Source organism: Malaclemys terrapin, chromosome 2 (genome assembly GCF_027887155.1).
Source record: "Malaclemys terrapin pileata isolate rMalTer1 chromosome 2, rMalTer1.hap1, whole genome shotgun sequence".
NCBI lineage: Eukaryota > Metazoa > Chordata > Testudines > Emydidae > Malaclemys > Malaclemys terrapin.
In genome coordinates this window covers 24,329,809-24,351,441 of record NC_071506.1, presented here as the reverse complement: position 1 = coordinate 24,351,441, position 21,633 = coordinate 24,329,809, and the positions used below count along the sequence as shown (strand labels likewise).

Genomic DNA, 21,633 nt, shown 5'->3' with positions numbered 1-21,633 from the left:
GATGAGACGGGAAGCACGACATGCAGCCTTATCTCTAGTCCTGGGTGTATTATCCAGGATATATGTACCGACTTAGGATTTGTATGATAAATTCTTATGTATTTTAATAACTTTGTAAACACCAATTTACTGTATCTTTCCTTCTCAATCATTGGTAAGGCTTTCCTTAGTTTCATAGCTTACCCATCTAAGTTAGTTTTAAGGTTATTAATAACCTCATCCACTGAATTACACCTAAGAAAGTCCATGCTAGGCAAGTCTGTGTATCTCTCTGTGACTATGAAAATTGTTTAGGATTCTTTCCTTCCTTCTCTGCTGACTTAAGCAAAATATGTGATGGGTAAGCTGACTGCTGAGATGAGCTCCCATGCTCTGTCCACATTTAAGAGGCTTAGCAAAAGACAAGCTACTATACATTCCCAAAATGTAATTTTCAAATGCTTGTAACTTGTTCAAACCAGATTCCTCAGGAACAAGGCTATGCACTGCTCCTTTTTGAAGGCTGTTTCTATGCTAAGCTTCAAAAATTCAACCTTTTCATCTGTGCGGTAGTTCAAAAAATATAATTCCATTATCCCCCATTCTCTTTGTGCTCAAACCTGGTGGAGCCATTTTTGCTCAGACACTCCAGATAAAGTCACCTTTGGGCAGAGATCAGATATGGAGAATTTCAGCCCTAAAGGTGAAGTCTTAAAGTAGAGTGACTCAGATGGAAACCATTATGCAATTTTAGAGTAGAAAATAGTCAGTGCCCCATAGGAATAACTTTTAAAAATACCTTATTTGACCACATAAGCACAAAGAGGCACCTAAAATTGAGCACTCATTGTTTAACTTTTGGAATTTCCTTCCTTTTTAAGAGCTTGTTTTTTTTTCCTTTTTAAGAGCTTTTTTTCAATCTCCTTAATTATGCATTAATGCTGATATTTGGCGAGGAGCACCTATTAAGTAACACAATATCCAGGAGTCAAGTATTTACTCTTCCTGAGGCTGAGAGCTGGCACCCCGATATTTATATTTTTAACATAGGTATAACTCAGAATTTGGGAAACATTTTGTAACAGTTGAATGAGCACTCAGAATTCTGTACTTACACTTTTTATGTGAGAAGGGAGAATATTCTGATGCAAAGCATATCTTTTTGTGTCTCTACAATAGATGATAATAGCATCATTCTGACTATGTTCTTTCCAGTTATATTCACATACTAGATCAAACTCATCCCTGGCATAACTCCATGGTCTAAAATGATTTACACAAGGGGTGAGCGTGGCCCATTCTGTCTATAACCTCTATCTCACGGTTACTTAGTATATTAGTCAAAACAAGCTTTATTATTGCAAGATACACAGGGATAAATTATCATAAGCAAATTAGGCTATGGAGTGTCATGGGCAATAGTCACTCCACAATTTTAGACTGCTCTGTGACATCTGTAGTAAAAATGTGTGTTGATTTTCCAATGATCCAGGAGTCATGATTTCTTAAGAATGTTGAAACAATTGTACTAATAAAGGAAAGAAGTTAACAAGATAGAGAGAATATAGTTACTTGAGAAAAATTTTATACAGTGCAGAAAATATTAAAATTGAACCAGAAATCATTTATTATATTTATATTAATTATTGATATGTGGTAATTGAAATATATATATCCCTGTAAATATTCACGATGGCCCAGTCTCATGAGAGTTGGAATAAAAATCCCATTAGAATGTTGTATAAATTATAGCATATCTTCTTCAGCGTTAGTAGATTGTCTATGAGATTATCACAAAGAGAAGTTTCATGAGTTTGTTTTACTTTACTCTGCTATGATAATACAATACTGCTGGAAGTCCTCTATGAAATATTTTAACGGTCTGATAATGGGGTGGGGAAATAGGTACTCCTGAATTTTAGCCTTGGCTCTTACATGGGGTCCTTTTTGTGATTATGGACAAGACTCCAAACCTCTCTGTCTCTGTTCTTCATTTTAAAAATGGGGATAATTCCTAAACTCTATTTTGTTATTATAAAATGAAAGTATTCAAAATGATGAGCTCAGCAGACCGGGACACCATCATCAGTGGTGTAATTAGAATCTCACAATCAGGAATTGAATTGCCTACAAAATGTAAAATCCTCATTTTAACAAAGACCTCGGGGTGTTGGCTTGGAGAGCCAACAAATTCAGCACTGACATGACACACACTAAAGCTGAGTGCCACTGGCTTTTCTAAAGCACTGTAACAATGGTGTGTGCTTCTGGCAGTTCAAAAAACAAACAGCAAGGAGCAAAGCAGGCTGGTTCATTACTCAGCACTTGGAACATCACAGTTCTGGCTGATTGGCATGACCTTTCTGTTTATTCATGAGACACGATATTAGTTTTCTCTAAGACTTTGTTTTCAGTGCTAAAAAAGCATTTTCATCTTGGGGTAACAAACACAGATGAGCTATCCTGAGGTAAAAACACCATGAAGACACAGTAAACAGCTGGATACCCCTTCCAGGGATTGACCATGACAGGTTTACTTTGTGTTAAATTTAAAGTGCCTTATCTTCACTGTGTTTTCACCTTGGGTTAGCTCATGTGTGTTAGGCTTTGTCTACACTGGCAAGTGAAAGACAAAACTTTTGTTATTCAGAGGTGTTAAAAAACACACACACACCCCCGAAAGACAAAAGTTTTGCTGAGGACAAGCACTGGTGTGAACCAGGGTCAGCTCCAGGCACCAGCGCAGCAAGCGCGTGCCTGGGGTGGCAAGCCACGGGGGGCGGCCTGCCGGTCGCTGTGAGAGCGGCAGGCAGGTGGCTTTCGGCGGCGCACCTGTAGGAGGTCTGCCGGTCCTGCGGCTTCGGCGGCAATTCGACCGCGGTGTGCTGCTATCACCAAGGAGGATGCATGCATGTAAACGGCAACCTCGTATACTATTCACTCCCTACTTTGTGTTCTACCAGACAGGGAGTTTTCACTCCTTTTTCTCTCCCCAGTGTCCAACAAGCACCATTTTATGGATAGCAACCTGCTGTACCAGTTCAGAATGAATTTCCGCCGGCGACGGAGGCTGATGGAGTTGCTCCCTGAGAAATCCCGTTTGATGCCAGAAAGTCACGACAGTCCCTTTTGCCTGCGCAAGCAGAACCATGACAACAGAAAGCACACCAGTTTTCAGTCAGGTGATTCCTTGGTTCTGTGCCTTTTACTTCTCCGTTGTTTAACTTTTCCTTGAAGACGTGTCATTCCTAAAGCTTGGCCCCCTTCACTTTAGCATGAGGCAGATTTAGCTGAAGAGATGTGCTCACTGCATCATCTATGAATAAATATCATATCCAGTAAACAGGTTCTTCTACCTGGTTGGCTTTTCAAATAATTAGCTGCCTGTGTTGTTTTGTTGCTCTCGTATGAAGGATTTCAGGCTTACATTTTTCCACAGGCAGAAATCAGCCAGCTTGGACGTTTTTCTTTTTTTTAAAACTTGCTAAAAAGATTTTAAAAAGCAAAAGTGTTTTTGCATAAACTGTATGTTGTAGTTTGTGGGGAGGGGTGGGGAAATGCCTGAACAAGTACACATTAGGAAGCAAGATGAAAATAGGAAGAAAGCAGGGGATAACTGCAGAAAATATTCTGCTTATTAAAATGCCTATTTCACTCTATTGCACTGGCACCTAGAAATCACAGTAATGGAAGCATTACAGAGAATTAAATTAGCTAAAATGGATCATGTAGTAATCCGACATATCAGAGTAAAAATATAATTTTCATGTGTAATTCGAGTATTCCTGCTAGGGTGACCAGACAGCAAATGTGAAAAATCTGGATGGGGTGGGGGGTAATAGTAGCCTATATAAGAAAAGGACCCCAAAATCGGGACTGTCCCTATAAAATCAGGACATCTGGTCATCCTAATTCCTGCAGCACATAGGTGAGTGTTCTGACTAGGCGGGCTGTGATAGTATGATTACACTATTGTAAATGAAAGCATGTTCCGATGTTGTTATTTTAAACAAAGCAGGGGAAATGTGCCAAAAGAATCCAGACAATTTCCCTTTCTCTCTCTCTATTTTCTGTCTCCTTTGTACAGTGAGTCCCACCAAAGAGATAAAGATCGTATCAGCAGTCAGAAGGAGTAGCATGAGCAGTTGCGGCAGTAGTGGTTACTTCAGCAGCAGCCCTACCCTCAGCAGCAGCCCCCCAGTATTATGCAACCCAAAATCTGGTAAGCAGATGGAATTGGTGCAGATTAGACAGAATGCAGCTCTCTCTAAAGAGAGTGAGGGTAAATGAGTGACTGTTTCTATTTCTTCATCTAAGTTTGTCTTTTGAGGCATATTTTAAAGATCGATAGATTCGCAGATTTTGCGGCTAGTCGAATCTTTATGATTATTGAGTTTGGCCTCCTGCATAACATGGGCCAGAGAACCTCACCCAATAATTTCTGCATCAAATCCATAACTTTGTTTGAGCTAGTGCATATCTTTTTAGAAAGACGCCCAGCCTTATAGCCACTCTTACCTCCAGATTGCCATATCAGTTTCCAAACATAAATTCTTTTCAGTTACACAGGCGTGACTTCGCTGGCATTGCATGGATGAGAGGAAAACTTAGGCTTTGGTAACCACCTGAGTTATTGTGTAAATAACACAGCCCAGAGCAAGCATAGCAAATGTAGCTTTGAGGATGTCAGAGACAATTTAAACCCTTAAATTAGTTTAGATTTTACACCATTCTGTGTAAGAATTTAAAGGCAGTCAGGCTTCAAGCTTATATTCTTTTTTAAATGATTTCCTCAGTCCTTTAACAGGGAGAGTAGAGCATGGGGCTACGTCCTCAGTGTGATACAGAAAGGGATTCTGAACTGATGGGGAGTAGGGTGTTGGAGCAGTCTGGGGAAGGGACCAGTGGCTGTGTGTAAGCATGGATTTCAGTGGGGCTATTCAGACCTGAAGTTTCTGATAGAGAGCCCAAAGGGGCCAGTGGCTGCTGTTCAAATCATGGGCTGTTTATTCAGGTTCTGAGCAGTAGAGGGGTGAATTTACTCAGTATACTCGGTATAAGTAGTAGAGATACAAAGAGTGGTAAATTTTTGTTTGTTTTTTTTCTGGTCATTAGAACAGAGGTTCTCAAACTGTGGTCCACGGACCACCAGTGGTCCGTGAGCTCCATTCAGGTGGTCCACAGATAGTTCCCTCTAACATGCGTGCCTGGGCAGCCACACACTAGAGAATGAAGGGCGACCCGCCTAATTAGTGGAGCCGTGCAGTCAACCCACTAATTAGGTGCCTGGACCCTGGAGAAGACGCACATGTAAGGTGAGGTGGTGGCCTTGGGGAGAATAGGGAAAGATCATTAAGTGGTCTCAGCAATTTTCAAATGGTCCGCGAAAAAAAAGTTTGAGAACCACTGCATTAGAGCATTGCACAGCTTGTCTTTGGCCTTGGCTTGGAGTTTTCAGTAAAGTCTTACGTTAGAAGAACGTGGTGGGTTCAGTTTGGTCACATGACTAGAGCCATAATTCAGTAGTGCTAGTGTTCTCTGTGGAGGATGTTTTCTTTGTGAATCACATTCATTCTTGTTCATCACACACTCAAAGTCAAGTGCTGTCTACCACTCATCTCCATCATGCCGTCTGTATGTTCCAATTTGTGGCTGCCACAGTGCGATCTTTTTTAGGTGCACCTGTCGGGTATTCTCTCCAGCGATTCTTCTATGACGTATTCTAAATGGTGAACTTTTGCTCCCGTTAAACCATTCATTATACCATGGAAATATTACTGTGACAAGCAGGCTGGCATTTTTGTTGTTGATAAACATATGCATTATCTTAAGTATACCCACTATTTCCATTCATTTATGGCTCTGGTTATATATGTCACATGAGTAGTGAGAAGAAGTATATCTTAAGATAGCCAATTATAAAATCTTGGTAGAAAAGAATATATTGACACCTTCCTTACACAGTGTTTCTATTTAAAATGAATAATCACTTAGGCATAAATTCTATCTTCAGAACAGTTTAACAGACTTATTTTTGAGTCTGAAACAAGGACCAGTGAGCAGGGATCTACCAGCTTTTCCTATACTCCAAGTAATCCTCTGCTAAACTGGAATGAGTTTTTTAGAAAGTTTCTCAATAGCAGAACCAGAATGATCAGGTGAGAAGAACATTAATAAACTGGACCTTGACCAGTTGTTGGATGAGTTCTGCTGTATTTCATGAGAAATGAAAACTTAAAGGAAGTCTGGGGCATGGCTTGGCCAATCACAAGGGAAAAAGAAACTATTCCTGAAGGCATAATTTAGGGAAACACTGTGAAGGACACCAGTACAGATGATTTATCTAATTGTGATCAGTTGAATCTGAATTACAGAGCAGTGACATGTTAGTCAACAGAACATGTTGAATTTTCTTGAAAAACATCTTGCAGTACAAACGTAAGAGTTGATAACTAAAAAGGAGAAACTAGACCTGGCTTTGATCTCAAAAAGATAGAATGATGGTACTGGCAGAATCTGCAAAGTTTAACTCTTAAGATCATTTTGTCAATATCCTAGTGAAAGAAATTTTTTTTATTAGTGTATCTTCCTGAATTCTTTTTCTTTCCATATATGGCATTTTAGGACACTTACAGATATGTTAGGATGTTATCCCTGAAAAATTCCAGCTTGCTTCCATGAGATAAGAAAATCAGATGTCATCAGAAATAGTTTATCACTGAAAACAAGAAGCAAACGTAGTCATAATTAAAAAAACAGAGGAAGCCAAATGTAAGGAATAGAGGGCCTGTGTCTCCATTGCCTTGCACTTGGTGCACCCATTTACACCTGTACAATTACACCTGTTCTGATTTTGTAGCATTTTACACACACTTTGCCCAGGAGTAAATGACTGCACAAATACTAATAATATTGTTTGCTGTAGTGTAGATTTTCTAATCTGTCTCTCTGTCTGAGGAAGAGTTAGGATGCCTGTCAGCATAGTATCTCAGTCCCTCCATTGTCCCTCCAGGTAATGAGGATTATACTATATTTGATTTTTTAATGATCTTTTACAACTTTGCATCAGTCTAGGCGTGCACTAAGGTCACAACACATTAAGCCCTATAAATAAAGTAAGACAGAGAAGACATTGTATCCTAGAACAATTCTTTATGAAAGTTTCTTCAGAAAGGTTTGTATTTAATACTCCTTTGTATGTTTTTGCAGTATTAAAGAGACCAGTGACTTCTGATGAACTCTTGATGCCTGGAGCCCCATATGCAAGAAAAACATTCACAGTACGTCTCCAGTACATATCTTTCTTCTATACATTGTGTAAATTGGTTCAAACAAATATTTTCTGATGGTATAATTAGATCCTAGTTACATTTCCTGATACTTGTGCTCTAAAAATCTCAGCCATAAGATTCCATTAAAATTAGTTTTATACATGTGGAGTCTGATTCTCCACTCTATTATACCCATCAGTATGCCAGCCTAACACCATTGACTTTGGTAGAGTTATACTGACAGAAATCTAGTAATGTTAATTGCACTAATGGTCCTGAACTGTTTTTTATTAATACTTAAGATTATAAAGAGATTTGAAATATGTACTGTATTTACCTATCCAGAATTAAAGTTTTAAATGTGAGTTGCAAAGGGCCACTAGACTAATATAAGACTGAAATGTTGATTCATATTCAATAAGAGAGAAAAGAAAAGCCTTTTAAAAAGTAACCCTTTTGAACCTGTTAATTGGAAGCACAGCTTCTCACAGCCTTTAGTCAACATCTCTGATGTCACTTAAAAAAGAAGAGTACAGTAGAAGCAAATGCAGTCATTCATTTGGTAGATTTCTCTATAAATAAAGATTTAATTGCCCATGCAGAGGGCACTGTAAAGTATTTCTATCCACGGAGCCGCATTTACTGTATGCTGGTGACTACAAGATGCTGAAATAATGTCTTTAACCACTGGGACTTTACCCCATGAGTTACGTGGACACTGTTTTGTCTTTTTTTTCCTTTTCAAGGTTGTCGGTGATGCTGTCGGGTGGGGCTTTGTTGTGCGGGGGAGCAAGCCATGCCATATTCAGGCTGTGGATCCCAGTGGCCCTGCAGCTGCGGCAGGGATGAAGGTAATTTTTCATCAGCTGTTTATCTAGTGGTTTTCTGTATCCTTCAGTGATGCTCTCTGGCCAGCCACTGTGACACACCAGCCTTTTGCATTTTGGGGTCAAATGTTGTTGTTCTCCTTCTCCAAAATGTCACCCTTCATCTTTTCTTCTCTCTGTCTTAGAGGTTCTCTGACTCTTGTTTTTTTTACTAAAAGCTCTTTAGTGTTTTCTTTCCAGATGTCACTTTTGCTATATTTGATTGTGCCAATATGTGTAAGAACTGGAAGGGAAAACTGACCGCCGTCTTGCTCCAATGTCCAACCTGAGTCAAGTGCAAAGGGTAGAAAAACAGCATACATGGTGAAAAATTAATTGTTTTTTCTAAATTCTATCACTTTGAATAATCTTCAGTTATAAATAACCTAGATAAAGACTTAAAATATCTTGACAATATCACTTCAAATGGGTCATCTTAGAACACTGATCCCGCCTAAAGTATAAAGGAATTACACTTCCAGGACTTCAAACTTATTCCTATTCATGTTGATGTTCAGAACCCTGAATGTAGCAGTTTACTCAAGTGGTTTATAGCAATCTTTATTCTCTCTGCATTTTACCAAATTACGATAATGTGGTTCTCCTCTGAAATGTGACTTTGTAAAAATAGCGTTGTGGGGTTTCATATTTATTGTCTAAATGACTTCAGCTCTAATTTGCTCATTTCACCAGTAAACATAGTGGGGTTTTGTTTTAAAATGTCATCCCTTCACTCTGGGATGATAAACTTAAGCTGGGTTCTGTCGATTTCATGCTTCATAAACTGCAATAGAGGTTTTACAGGCCAAATTATGCCTTCAGGTACACTCATGTAACTTCATTGTATTCCACTTATGTCATCAATGATGCACATGCAACGCAGTTGCTTTCAGTGGGAACTTAATAAAGAGTTTGATATACAAGAAGGAATGGAATGCAGCACACTCTTAACTCCACAGCACTCATAGAGGCAAATAGTAAAAACTTATTTTAGTCACTAAAATCAGCAGAAATTGCTCTGAACACACACACAGAGCAGATCTGATAAGCTCAATGGTGCTATTTTATAGCGTCTCTTTTCAGAGTAGAGCCGCACTTCAAACATTCTGATCAAACTTTTCAAAAAGTAGGCACCTAAGTCTATATTTAGGCACCTATATAGGTGGCTTGATTTTCAGAGGTACTGAGCACTTGCCACTCCTAATGAAATGTGGGTGCTAGACTCCCGTGGAATTAGGTATTTAATTTGAGACGTCACATTTGAAAAGCTTGGTCTGTTTACTTAAGCTGTCTGTTTTCAAAACTCTTCTGTCTGGACTATTTAAAGAAAGTATGTAACAATACATTATAATGTATGTATGCCCCCCAAAGTAAATCTTTCCCCTTTTTAGAAGCACAGAGGCAGGCATATTTCAAATAGAACATTAGGCATAATAACTGCTGGCAGTGAAGATGTGTTTTGGTGTAAGAAGCTTTGTCTGCCAGTATTGCTCTGAGCACTGTACCATAACAAGGAAAACTGGCTATGATAAAAAGGGCAACATTTTGAGGAAAAGCCCAGACTCAGCGTGTCACTTTATAGAAGAGTTCGTTTTTGGAACTACGCCTTATGCAGTCTTGGCTGATAAAACCACTTGATTTATTCAGTAGGCAGCATTCTTTAATGGTGGAACAGATGTAGCCACCAGAGTGCATGATGGGACAATACACCTAGTAGAAACTAGTGTTCAGTGCAGGTCTGCTCGTTAGGACCTGTGAATGAGATTAAAAAAAAGGTACATTTTTTATTACCAATTTGCTGATTGTCCCTCTATCCTGTTTGGGGAATTTAGCACATAGCATTAAGTCTGGGAGGGGGACAAAGCTCATTATTAAAATATGGAGTATACATCTGAGGCCCCAGAATAATAACCAGCAAACAAATATTTATAGTTTTATACCTAAGGGTTTAATATTACACAATTTGCTAGCAATGCCACCCAATCCTTTCCACCCCATAAAACATGATCACATACCCCTGTTCCCCCTTCCCTGACTTTCAGCTGGTAGCAGTGAGATTTGGGATATGGTATAATCACTTATACCCCTGCTTTGAGCACTGCTTTGGGATTATGGTACAGGGCTCTCTCAGTACCATCAGGTCTGTCTACATGGTTCTGCTTTCCGTGTGATCTTTAATGGCAGAGCTAGGCAGTCAGCCCCGTAAGTCTCTTCCTTGTTTTACATTCACAGATGACTACTTTAGATCTGTGGTCTGAAATGATTTGATTGCAGAGTAAAGGCCACATCCTTAGAGCGACTGAGAAACCACTGCTTCCATTGATTTCAGTGGTCTTTGAAGGTACAAAGCAACTCTTAGTATTTGGCCATCAGACTCGGATCCAGCAATGTGTTAAATGGCTCTTGTGAGATGACTGCAAAGGGAACTGAGCATGTCAAAAGGATGTTCTCACTATCTTACAGGATTAAGCCCCAAGTGACTGAGTGAAAGAGACCATGGATAAATATTTACATAGTGTAATAGCATATTGTGCTGTTGAAGCAGATGCAGTTCATTCTTAGAATTCCCATCTTATACAAAAATGGTACTGATTATATAAAAACACCAATGACATGTCTGCCATCTGGTTCCGATTACTACATGAAAACACTGAAGCCTACTGATATTTCAGTAGGGTTGTGTGACCAAATGGCTGCTGAATTTGATAAGTACATTAGACAGAGATTCAATTCAGAAATGCTTTTATTTAGGAAGGGTGAACAATCAAAAAAGTTGGTGATAAATGTGTTACATGGCACACTGTAGCTGTGTTCTTAAACACAGGCTATGTGGAGGGGGTAGAGACAAATATGTATAATAACAGACTGTGGTTAGTGTTACTAATGTAATGGTTGGAATATATATGTGCCCACAATTTTTAAACCTGACACCTATGTATAAGAGGCCCAGTTTTCAGGTGCTCGGCACCTGCTGGTCTCATCTACTTCACTGGGTTTGTGGGTGCTCAGCTCTTCTGAAAGATCAGGCCTTTTTATACATAGGTGTCTAAATATGGCTTTAGGAGTCTAAATTCAGTGAGCCAGGTTTGAAAGTTTTTACCATAAAACCTGTTCTACAATAATGTCCAGTTTGGTTTTGACTTAAATTGACAAAAGGAAGAAAATTTCAAATTGAAACTGCAACTCTCTCCTGCACTTATCCAACTAAGTATGGCTAGGTATGGCAGGGCTTCAGGGGGTTTATAAGCTACATTCTGCAACAGAGACTCAATTGGATGATCAGAGAACAGAAGTCTATTTTAGCTTTCAGTGTCCTGTGATTCGTGCTGAACAAGAGCAAGTTGTAGCAGCAGGGTCTGTTTTCATTTATTTATTTTTTCTTAGTGGAAATATATCTTTAAAAAAACAAAGACAAAAATTGCTTTCAGGCAGTTTGGTGTTATGATGCTTCGAGAATAATTTGAAGTGTTTCAAACCTCAGTGGATCTGAAAATACCTCTGCTATGCTATAAGCAACACGTAAAATGGATTAGTGGCTATTTGCTCTCCAACACTCACTTAATAGTTGCCATGCCTGCCTCATGTGGGTGTGACATCACATTTTGATTTTCCCACTCTGTGACCCATTTCCCTACAGGTCCACAGTCGCCACTTACTGATAGAATATCTTGGTGCATTGAGGTGACATGGCACTATAATTAAGTTGCAAGACCTCCTGTTCTGGGGCAAATAAAGTTGGCCTAAACAAGTCCTGTCTACCCTCTCCAGGCTCTAAAGAGTTCAGGTGGTCCCACTCAAGGGTCTCTTTTTCAGAGGTCAATCACCCTTTTCCCCTCAGTGCAGGGTTTTATACCCACCACTGCCAGTTGGAGCTGTAGGAGGAGCCCAAACCTTCCTCCACTCTGGGTTCCAGCCCAGGGTCCTTAAACCGGGACTCCCGGTCACTGTCCTTTCACTCAAAACCCCTGCTTCACTTTCCCCTGGACAGCTTCCTACATGGTCTGCTTCTTCTAGGCCTTCATCCAGCCTCTTTAGCAAAGTCTCTAAGGCTCTGCTCATGGGTTACCATCTTGGCAACTGTGAAGGACCTCTCCCAGGTCCTGCCTCTGCTCTCTTGAGTAGAGAGCTCCTCAGCACTCCCTAGCACCTAGTCCTGGTGAGTCTCTCTCTACACTGAGTGCAGGCTGCCTCTTAGATAGTCATCCCACAACCACCTGGCTCATTCTTGATCATATTATCTCTAACCTCCAGACCCCATGACAGAGGAGAAAACTAGGCTCAGGTGGAACTGGATCTTAAAGGGCTAGCACATCCTGTGACAGTGACCCACAAGGGATTTTTAAAAAATGAGACTTTTGCCCTTTATGAAGTATAAAGAAGGCCTGAAACACGCTGAGAGGACTGAGTTTCATGCTTGTTTATCTCTTTAGAAACATCAGTAGTATCAGTTCTGGTCTCCCCTGATTTGCTGGAGTATTTTCTGTATTCGGAGGTCTCACATCTTAATTAAAAGGCTGACGATGTTGAAACCTATGAAATACATCATTTCCCCAAAATGTTCATTAGCCATTGATGGTAAACAGGCATAAACAAAAAGCATGGGGTGTTCAACCGTCTAACTAACGCTGTGCAGCTTTCACTCTCTGGACTCCTGTCATCCCATCACTTCACAACGGCTGCTTCTGCACTGGCAAACATGGGAGTCGTCATTCATCACCAGTATGCGGCTGGGCAGCTTCACCAGTGGTTGCACCATTGTAAGCTGCAGGGCACAGACAGTGCTCAGGCAGGTTCAGGATTTGTTACCACTATTCTCCAACCATACATTGCTGTCAAAGCTGGCACCACACTGGTACATATCAGTGGTGAGCTACAGGTCTCATTTTTGCCATTAAAGAGACAGCTATAGGTTTTTTTCAGCCACCATAGAATCTTCCAGAGCAGACAAGATCTTAATTTAGAGCAGTGATCTCCAATCTTTTTACGCCCAAGATCACTTTTTGAATTTAAGGGCAACCCAGGATCTACCCCGTCTCTTCCCCGAGGCCCCGCCCCGCTTACTCCATCCCCCTCCTCGCTCCGTCACTCGCTCTCCACCACCCTCACTCACTTTCACCAGGCTGGGGCAGGGGGCTGGGGCTGAGGGATTCGCAGTGTGGGAGGGGGCTCTGGGCTGAGCCTGGGGCAGGAGGCTAGGGAGGGGGTGAGGGGTGCAAATTCTGGGAGGGAGTTTGGGTGCAGGAGGGGGCTCTGGACTTGGGCAGAGTGTTCGGGTGCAGGAGGAGGTGCAGGATGCAGGCTCTGGGAGGGAATATGGGTGTAGGAGGGGGCTCTGGGCTTGGGCAGAGTGTTGGGGTGCAGGAGGGGATATGGGGTACTGGCTCTGGGAGGGGGGTCAGGGCTGGGGCAAGGTGTTGGGGTGCAGGAAGGGGTATGGGGTGCTGGCTCTGGGAGGGGGGGGTCAGGGCTGGGGCAGTGGGTTGGGGTGCAGGAGGGAGTATGGGGTCCTGGCTCCGGGAGGGGGGTGGGGGTAAGGAGGTGGGCTCCCACTGGGGGGGCACTTACCTCAGGCGGCTCCCGATTGGTGGTGCAACAGGGCTAAAGCAGGCTCCTTGCCTGCCCTGGCCCTACTCAGGCACATTGGCACCTCCTCCCCATTCTGAACCGGTCCACCCCCGCACCCTGCCAGCCAATAGTGCACCACATGGCCACGCCGCTCCCGGAAGGGGCCAACATGCCCCTGCAGCCCCTGTGGGGGCACCGTGGCTCCATGCGCGGCCCCTTTCTGCAGCCATCGCTCCCACAGCTTCCATTGGCCACAGTTCCCCATTCCCGGCCAATGGGAGCTGCGGGGGTGGTGCTTGCAAGCAGGAGCAACGCGCGGAGACCCTGTCTCCCTCCCCCCCCCCCCCGCAGGGCCATGTTGGCCGCTTCCGGGAGTGGTGTGGCGCTGTCACAGCTGGAGATCACGATCGACTGGGAGAGTCTCCAGGATCAAGCAGTTGATCACGATCGACGGGTTGTTGACCACTGATTTAGAACAAAAAAAAAAAAAGCTTTTTTGAAAAAATAAAAATTTCTTGCATTTATAGTGTATAATGAAGCAAAAGGGCTTATTTAAACCCTCTACTAATGGCAATATAGTAACTTCTGAGTTAATATTTGGATTTTAAAGTAATTCCTATGCCTAGTTTTTGACACAGAAATATTTCTGATGCTAATTTATGGAAGTAATGTGGTTCCTCTGCTCAAGCAGGGAATTAAGCAGTGGATCGTATACCATTTAAATTACGGGCATTTTGCTATTGACTGCAACAGGAGCTGAATCAGGCACTAGATGTCTAATTTTGCTGCTATTCATTCGGGAGTCCAATCCTGCAGTGTTTTAGTAATTGCAGGAAATGTTTCTGTTGTTTGTGATGTTAGTGAACACAATTGACTCATTAAGAAGATCACTTTTTTATCTTCAAACAAACAAGCAAAGAAAAATCATAGTGAAAAACAAGATTCTCTTAATAAGGGAGTCTGTGATGGAAAATCTGACCTTGGGAGTTGGGTCTACATACTAAGTCACTTCCAAAACTTAGTCCGCCTGCTAAATGCAGACCAGCTTTGCCAAAGCTTTCTTTTGCCATCCTTCTAGAGTACAGTGAGTATAACCAGTGAGTTCCTAGGATGGTGACCATCTATAACATTAGCAAACGATCTTTAGGTTTATTTAAATCATGCAATATTTCCTCAGCCACCTTCTCCCTCCTAGTTATTAGCTAGTCCCCTTTGGGATTCAACGCCCTTGCCCATCTCCTTACCTTGCAACTACAATTTCTCTTTCATTCTTCTTCTGTGGCAGAATCTTGGGGTCTGGGGTGTGATTTGAAAATGTCATAACTTTCTGAGTAGCAGGGAACTGCCTGTTTTAGGAGCATGGTAGCAAGATGCAAGGTTTCATTGCTGAGTGGCTGGTTGAATCTGACCTAAGTTGGCACTAATTGGAGGAGACAGCAATGTGGCTGGGTTGATAGGACATGGGATGTGGCGTTAGGAAACTGGGATTCTATTCCTGCCTTGGCCACTGATTCACTGGGTGACTTTGAGCCAGTCACTCTCCCCATAATGATACTTAGCTCTCTGTGATCTCAAAGCACTGTACACACAGATGATACATGTGTATAAATCGGAACCATTAGAACAAATTGACTCGGCCTTGTGAGATGATTACATGGTCTCTAGTTCCCTGTGGATGGGTAACTACATCATCGGTGACACAGATTTTCATGCAAATGGGGGCAATAGAGACTGAAATACCTGCCTGTGCTCGAGAAATGGTCCCTTCAGAACAGGGAGGAAGGATTGGCGTCCATTGTGTGGAACTTTGTATGGTACAAACTCTGATAAATGTAAATTCCTGGTTTACCAAAGTTTGCTTATGTCCCCCCGAGCTGTGCTACATTCTCCAGTGCACTCTGGATTTCCTAACCAAGTTTTGCAGGGACTGGCTTTAAAAGAGAGACATGCTTTGCAGAGCAGCAGTTTCACAGCTGCTGAGTATTCACTGGGGTTAGGTAACATGGGTTATACTTTGGAAGCCAACTGGCCATTTGATTAGGAGTCGCAGGTGATCGAGGACACAATCTTCTCCCCCCCCTCCTCCCCGCACCCCTGTGAGGGAAACAGAGGGTAACAAAGCTAGACCTCAGTCTGCTAAGACTCCAGATCTCCCCTTTTCCCCATAGGCCCAGCATCCTCCAGTAAAAGTCCCATGTCTCTTTACTTCTGGGAGCTGGCCCTTTTGGCCTTTTATCTGCACTGGACCTTGGCTGCAAGTTGTGACAAAATAAACATTCATACAAGTCACTAAAGCTAATCTCCAAGTCCTGTTCCTATTTAATCTGATTGCACCTGCATGGTGCTGTGAAGAAGGTGAAAAAACCCACCAGCTGCTGATTTGGCCCCAACAATAAACAATTCCCTCTTGACCTACAAAACTGGCAATCTGTCAGACCCGCAGATTCCAGAAAACACAGCTCCTGTATTACAACTACATGGAGGAAAGGTGAGGTAATGATAGTGGAGCAAGAGGCTCCAGAAGACTAGGGCAAGAGTTTAAATTGAGGTGGGGCGAGCGAGGAGCCAATCCACTCCCACCTCCCTCGGGCTGACCAATAGGAGGCAGAGAGCTGATGGGGTAGAGGGCCCGTCCTTATGTCCCTCTGGCATGCATTCCCCACACCCTTTCAATCTAGGGTGACCAGATGTCCCAATTTTATAGGGACATTCCCAATTTTGGGGTCTTTTTCTTATATAGCCTCCTATTGCCCCCCACCCCCGTCCCGATTTTTCATATTTGTTGTCTGGTCACTATGTTTCCCTCTGTCCACCACCCTGCAGTGCAGTCAAGTTGTTTCTTTAGTTGTGTTTTTGTCCATAAGGTTGTTTAAGGGTTGGTCTGTTTCAAAGATATCTTTTCAGAGACCCTGCTCTTTATTTTGGGTGTGTTTTGGATGATTACGAAATCTTCACCCAACTGCAGGCAGATGTCTTTGAGTGCATAGTCATCATGAAGAAGGCAGGAGTTGGTGGGGAGAGACTGCATCTGCTTTGGTAGACTTTGGACTTCTCCTCTCTGAATTATTGGATGTAAAATTAGTTTTAAAAAATTTAGCCAGCTTTGCATGGCACTTTCTGTTTGGTCTGCGGGCCTTGCTAAAGCTAGCATGGGAGCCAGGCTAAATGACAAAGGAGTCCTAGTCTGAGTATTCAGGATCTGAAATGTTAGCCCATAAAGTTATACGGGTAAAATTCACCCCTATTCAGAGGACTAAGACAAGACCCATGGAACCACAAAATATGGCTCAAGTGGCACTTAAGTGGGACATAGTTTTTGTCTGTTTGAGATCTCCTGACTCCTAGTCCTGTGCCTGAACTACGAGAGAGATGTTAGTCATGTTGCTAAATTCACAGTTGGAAGATACTCAGATACTATGGTAATGAGGGTAGTATAAGAACCTACAGAATAGAATGAGTTTGCTTTGTGCATAAGTCTGAATTTCACCGTAATATCATGTTTGCAATTGTACTTAAACATATTTGACCTGAATTCAGTGGAGTTGCACCTGCCTACACCAGATCTGAATCTGACCCATAACGACGATGTAAAAGAGTACTATGTTGTTGATAACAGTGTAGTTTTTTTTAAAGACAGTATTATAACAGAGAGCTTTATAGGTCCATAAAAGAAATCAGCCAACTTTCCTTATAAGAACTGAAATATTCCAAAAATATGAATTCTTCATGATGTGTCAGATTTTGGTCCCTCCATTGTGTCTGAGTTTACGACTGTGTAAAATGACATGAGAATTTAACCCAGTGTTTGTGTGTCTGCTTTCTAAAACATCACTGGGAAACAATGAACATACTATACTTGTATCTATACGTTACCATCTTTTGATATCAGCTGCAAACACATTTCAAAAAGTTATCTGCTAGCTCTTAGTTAGGGTTGTTTTATTTTAAACCAAGTCACACTTTTAAAATAAAATGTAGGTTTAAAAAATATTTCTGAACAAGGAGGGAGTTTTATGACATTATAGCGCAAATATCCACATACCCAGGATTTGTGTATTTGCTTTTCTTAATTGTTTCTGAGCCATTACAGCTATATCCATTCAGACAGAGATAAAGCGGTCTTGGTTTCAGCTGCCGTGTAAAACAGTGCTGTGCTTGTGTTTTGATACAACTTCTAAATTCCAGCGTGGTCTACAACCCATTAAATGGTGAGATTTTGGTGCCAGACAGAGCAGCTGTGACCTTACACACTTGAGCTTTCTCGAGCTACTGCAGATCACTCCTAGACAACAGAGACTGCTTAAATAATGGGGCCGCATTTTAAAAATTGTCCCATGACCTGATTTCTACAGTCTCAGGAAGGTTGAACATTAAATAAGGATGGACGTTGTTTAATAAATAGTGAATTAGGGCCCAGTCCTTCAAGACGCTGAATATTTTGAACTCTCATTGCAGTCAGCACTTTGGCACCAATTAGGATTAGTGCCTTATAGAACAGTTTAGTTAATGTCCTGAACTCTTTAAATTTATTTTCCTCCATAATGGTGTCATTGTTAGCATTGTGTACATTGTTGTTACTTGGCTTAAATGTTTACAAAGCATATAGGGGTTCTGATCAGCTTGACCTACTTAATAGAACCTTCATCACAATTCTCATTGTGTTTTGTTGTTGTTGTTGTTCAAGACACAAGCTGTCATCCTTTAACAATATTGATGAATAATTAGGAAAAGATGTTGGGTTAAAGCATTGGCTCCATTTAGCTAGTCATACCCAATCAGAAACAATTGCACTTTTGTTTGTGAAAACAAGGCGAGCAGCTGTTTGGCTTAGAAATGCTGAATACCACTTATGCGCATTACAGGCTCGATTCTGCTCCTGACTGCCTTTAAATCCCATCAATTTTGGAGACTTCTCGACACTTCAAAGGAGGGACCCCCTGAGGAATCAACCCCTATGTGCAGAATTAGAGTTCGAGCGAAGCACTGAGTTCCCTCTACTCCCAGAGAGTTTAGGGGAAGTTCAGGGCACTCAGCACCTTGTAATGTCAGATCCTTTTTATACACTCGGCAACCTGCAGTGTCAAATTTAGTCCCCATTGATTTTTTTAAATAAATGATTGTAGTGTTATTAACCCCAGGTTCACTATGCATAGTTTTGCTTTTAGTAACTAGTTTATATGTAGACACAGGGGAAAAGCACAAAAATGCCAAAGCAAACATAAAAAGGAGGTATTCCCAACCTAAAGCATATTCTTCTGTTATTGATGTCGTACTTCACCCAGACTTTCATTTCTCTTTTCATTTAACACATTTATAGTGTCTCTCATAGGCCTCAAAGTGTGATATACAATAAATAATAATAGTCCTTAAAGCCAAGTATACAATTAGTGAGTTGTTGAGGAAGCTTTCCCAATGCATCTGAATCTAGATCTACTTTACCTCCTGGTGTTTCATGTTGGGACTTTTGCTGACCATGCTGTTTCAATCATTCTAAGTTATAAAGTGGGTTTTCATCTGTACATTGATTCCACATTAGTCTTCCAAGGCAGTAGTGCCCTATCTTCCCTTATTCCACATACCTGTTTTTGGAAGACTCCCATTCTAGACTCTTACACTCTGATTCTCCAAGTACTCACACATGTTTAACTTTATGCATGCGAGTAACCCTGTTGACTTCTGTGGGATTACTTATAAGTATAACATTAAACATGGACAAAAGTATTGTAGGCTCCCAGGCTTAGTGAATATTATTACTACTTTCTAACAATGTGCTTTGAGGATTGCAGCTAGTTGTCCTCTTCTTGGTGTGCAACTTTCTAAATTGCACACCTGTTACAAAACACTTGACAAACACCAACAAATTAATTGGCACAACAACCCCTATTGGGTAGGTCAGTCCCTTTTGTAGATGGTAAGAATTGGACACACAGGAGCTCAGTGACTTGCACAGGGTCACAGAAGCTGTCCATTGCAGAGTGGAGAACAGAATTCAGATCACCTAACCCCAGGCCTTTCTTTGTTCTATTTGTCTATTTTGCCCATTCCAATTATTTGATTTAAGTGACTTTATTCATGGGATTTACAAAAGTGTTGGCCTAACTCCACTCCCAGTGAAATCAATGGTCAAATTCCCATTTCCTCCACTTGGAGCCTTGGATGCTCAGTGCAGTTGAATGTGCGACCTTATTTTAGTTACTTTATTATGTAGCTACTTCAGTTACTAATTTTGTCCCTCAGTCATAGAGGCCTCTGGGTTTGGAGCACCATAAAAATTAAATTGTTAGCTTTTAAAATGCAATCACTTGCTTTATTCTAAACAATCCTGTGGAAAAATGTCAACTTTCACATTTAAATAGCCTGATCCCATAGTCCTTATTACAAAAACAAAAAAAAACCTTCCGTTATTCCAAACTCCAGTGAGAATTTTGTCTGAGTAAAGACTGAAGGATAGGGTGCATAGGAATTGTAATGTGGACACATCTGTTATTCCATAAATGATGTTATTTTTCTTTACTGGAAATTGCCCCACATTTTCTAATAAGCATTTTCTGGGAACACTGTTATGACATTAAGCAAGCTTAAAGCCTCGATAGAGAATGAAAGAGAACTGCAGTTCTCTGGAGAGCGAATCCTGTGTTTTATGCAAGAACTGGATCCTTGCCTACTCCCACACCACCCACTCTACAGCCAATTACACATTTGCTAGGGATATTTACAGAGCTGAACACACAGCTGCAGTTGATTCTGTTTTATTGCAGTAAACTCAGATATGTTGAAAAGGATGTTGCTCATATTTAAACCTTTGGATCATGTACAGTAGTAGTCAAAATGTGATGTTCCAGCCCTCATTGTACTAATACAACAGGGATTTCATGAAGCACGTTTGAGGGATCCAAAATGCTAAGTTGCCAGGTGGCTTTTAGGACCTCTGATTTTATCTCCTTCCCTCTTCCAATATGACAATGTAAAGATTAATAGGATGGAAGCAGGTCACCCCAGAACTGTTTGTGTTTCCCTTTATTTCGAGGGGGCAAACATACATCTTTCCTTGGATCTTCTCTGACAGTATCTCAATTCAGAGTACTTGTGAATACGGTTATTTGTTCAACATGGGATGAATTATTTCAGGAACTTTGTTACTAGTTGGACAACTGAAGGTATGAACATTTTCACATACAAGATCATAAATTAGATTCTGTACATTACACTTCTTACAAGGAAAAATAATAAACAAACAAAAAGTGTGTTCGTTACTGCTCCTCTATGACATTTAATGATTACCTTAAATTGGATGGGGAGTATTTTAAAAAAAAACTTAACATTTTTGGATTAAAACTTGATTTCCATCCTTTTCTTGGGGGACCCTGACAAGTTCTTTGGAGGGTCTGGATCTCACAACAGGAAGCTGGAATGAGCGGAGGTTCTCTCTGGCCTCAAATAAGCAGCGAGCGGATACCAAGTTTTACAGTAGGACCTCAGAGTTACAAACACCAGAGTTACGAACTGACCAGTCAACCACACACCTCACTTGGAACCGGAAGTACACAATCAAGCAGCAGCAGAGAGAGACAAACAAACAAAAAAGCAAATACAGCACAGTACTGTGTTAAAGATAAACTACTAACAAAAAAATAAAAGAAAAGTTAAGTCAATGTTCAATTGTCAACTTTTGAAGGAACAAAAGAACAATCATAACGTTTTGTTCAGAGTTGTGAACTACCTTCATTCCGGAGGTGTTCGTAACTCTGAGGTTCTATTGTATAAATGTTTCTTTAAATTTTTACCAGCTGAACATCCTCTTCCCCTCAGTTGAAAGCTGAGAGAACTGCAGTTCAGGTTTCATCCTCATGTGAAGTCACCATCTAAGTCTTCCAAATATCTTGCCTGCAGCAAAAAGTGAGAAGTCAGGACCTGATATTTTTAACATAAAAGTAAACCAAAAAATTATAGCA

At 41.2% G+C, this 21,633-nt stretch overlaps 1 protein-coding gene across 5 annotated transcripts in view; it reads left to right on the top strand.

Annotated features, from left to right (window-relative positions):
* DEPTOR (DEP domain containing MTOR interacting protein) overlaps window positions 1–21,633 on the top strand; it is a 119,661-nt gene that overhangs the window by 81,153 nt on the left and 16,875 nt on the right. For all 5 annotated transcript variants that reach the window (XM_054018025.1, XM_054018027.1, XM_054018023.1 and 2 more), the window contains 4 exons: window positions 2,976–3,161; window positions 4,067–4,201; window positions 7,189–7,259; window positions 7,997–8,101. In XM_054018025.1, the coding sequence (XP_053874000.1) occupies window positions 2,976–3,161; window positions 4,067–4,201; window positions 7,189–7,259; window positions 7,997–8,101 (497 nt within the window). The remainder of the gene's footprint in view (window positions 1–2,975; window positions 3,162–4,066; window positions 4,202–7,188; window positions 7,260–7,996; window positions 8,102–21,633) is intronic.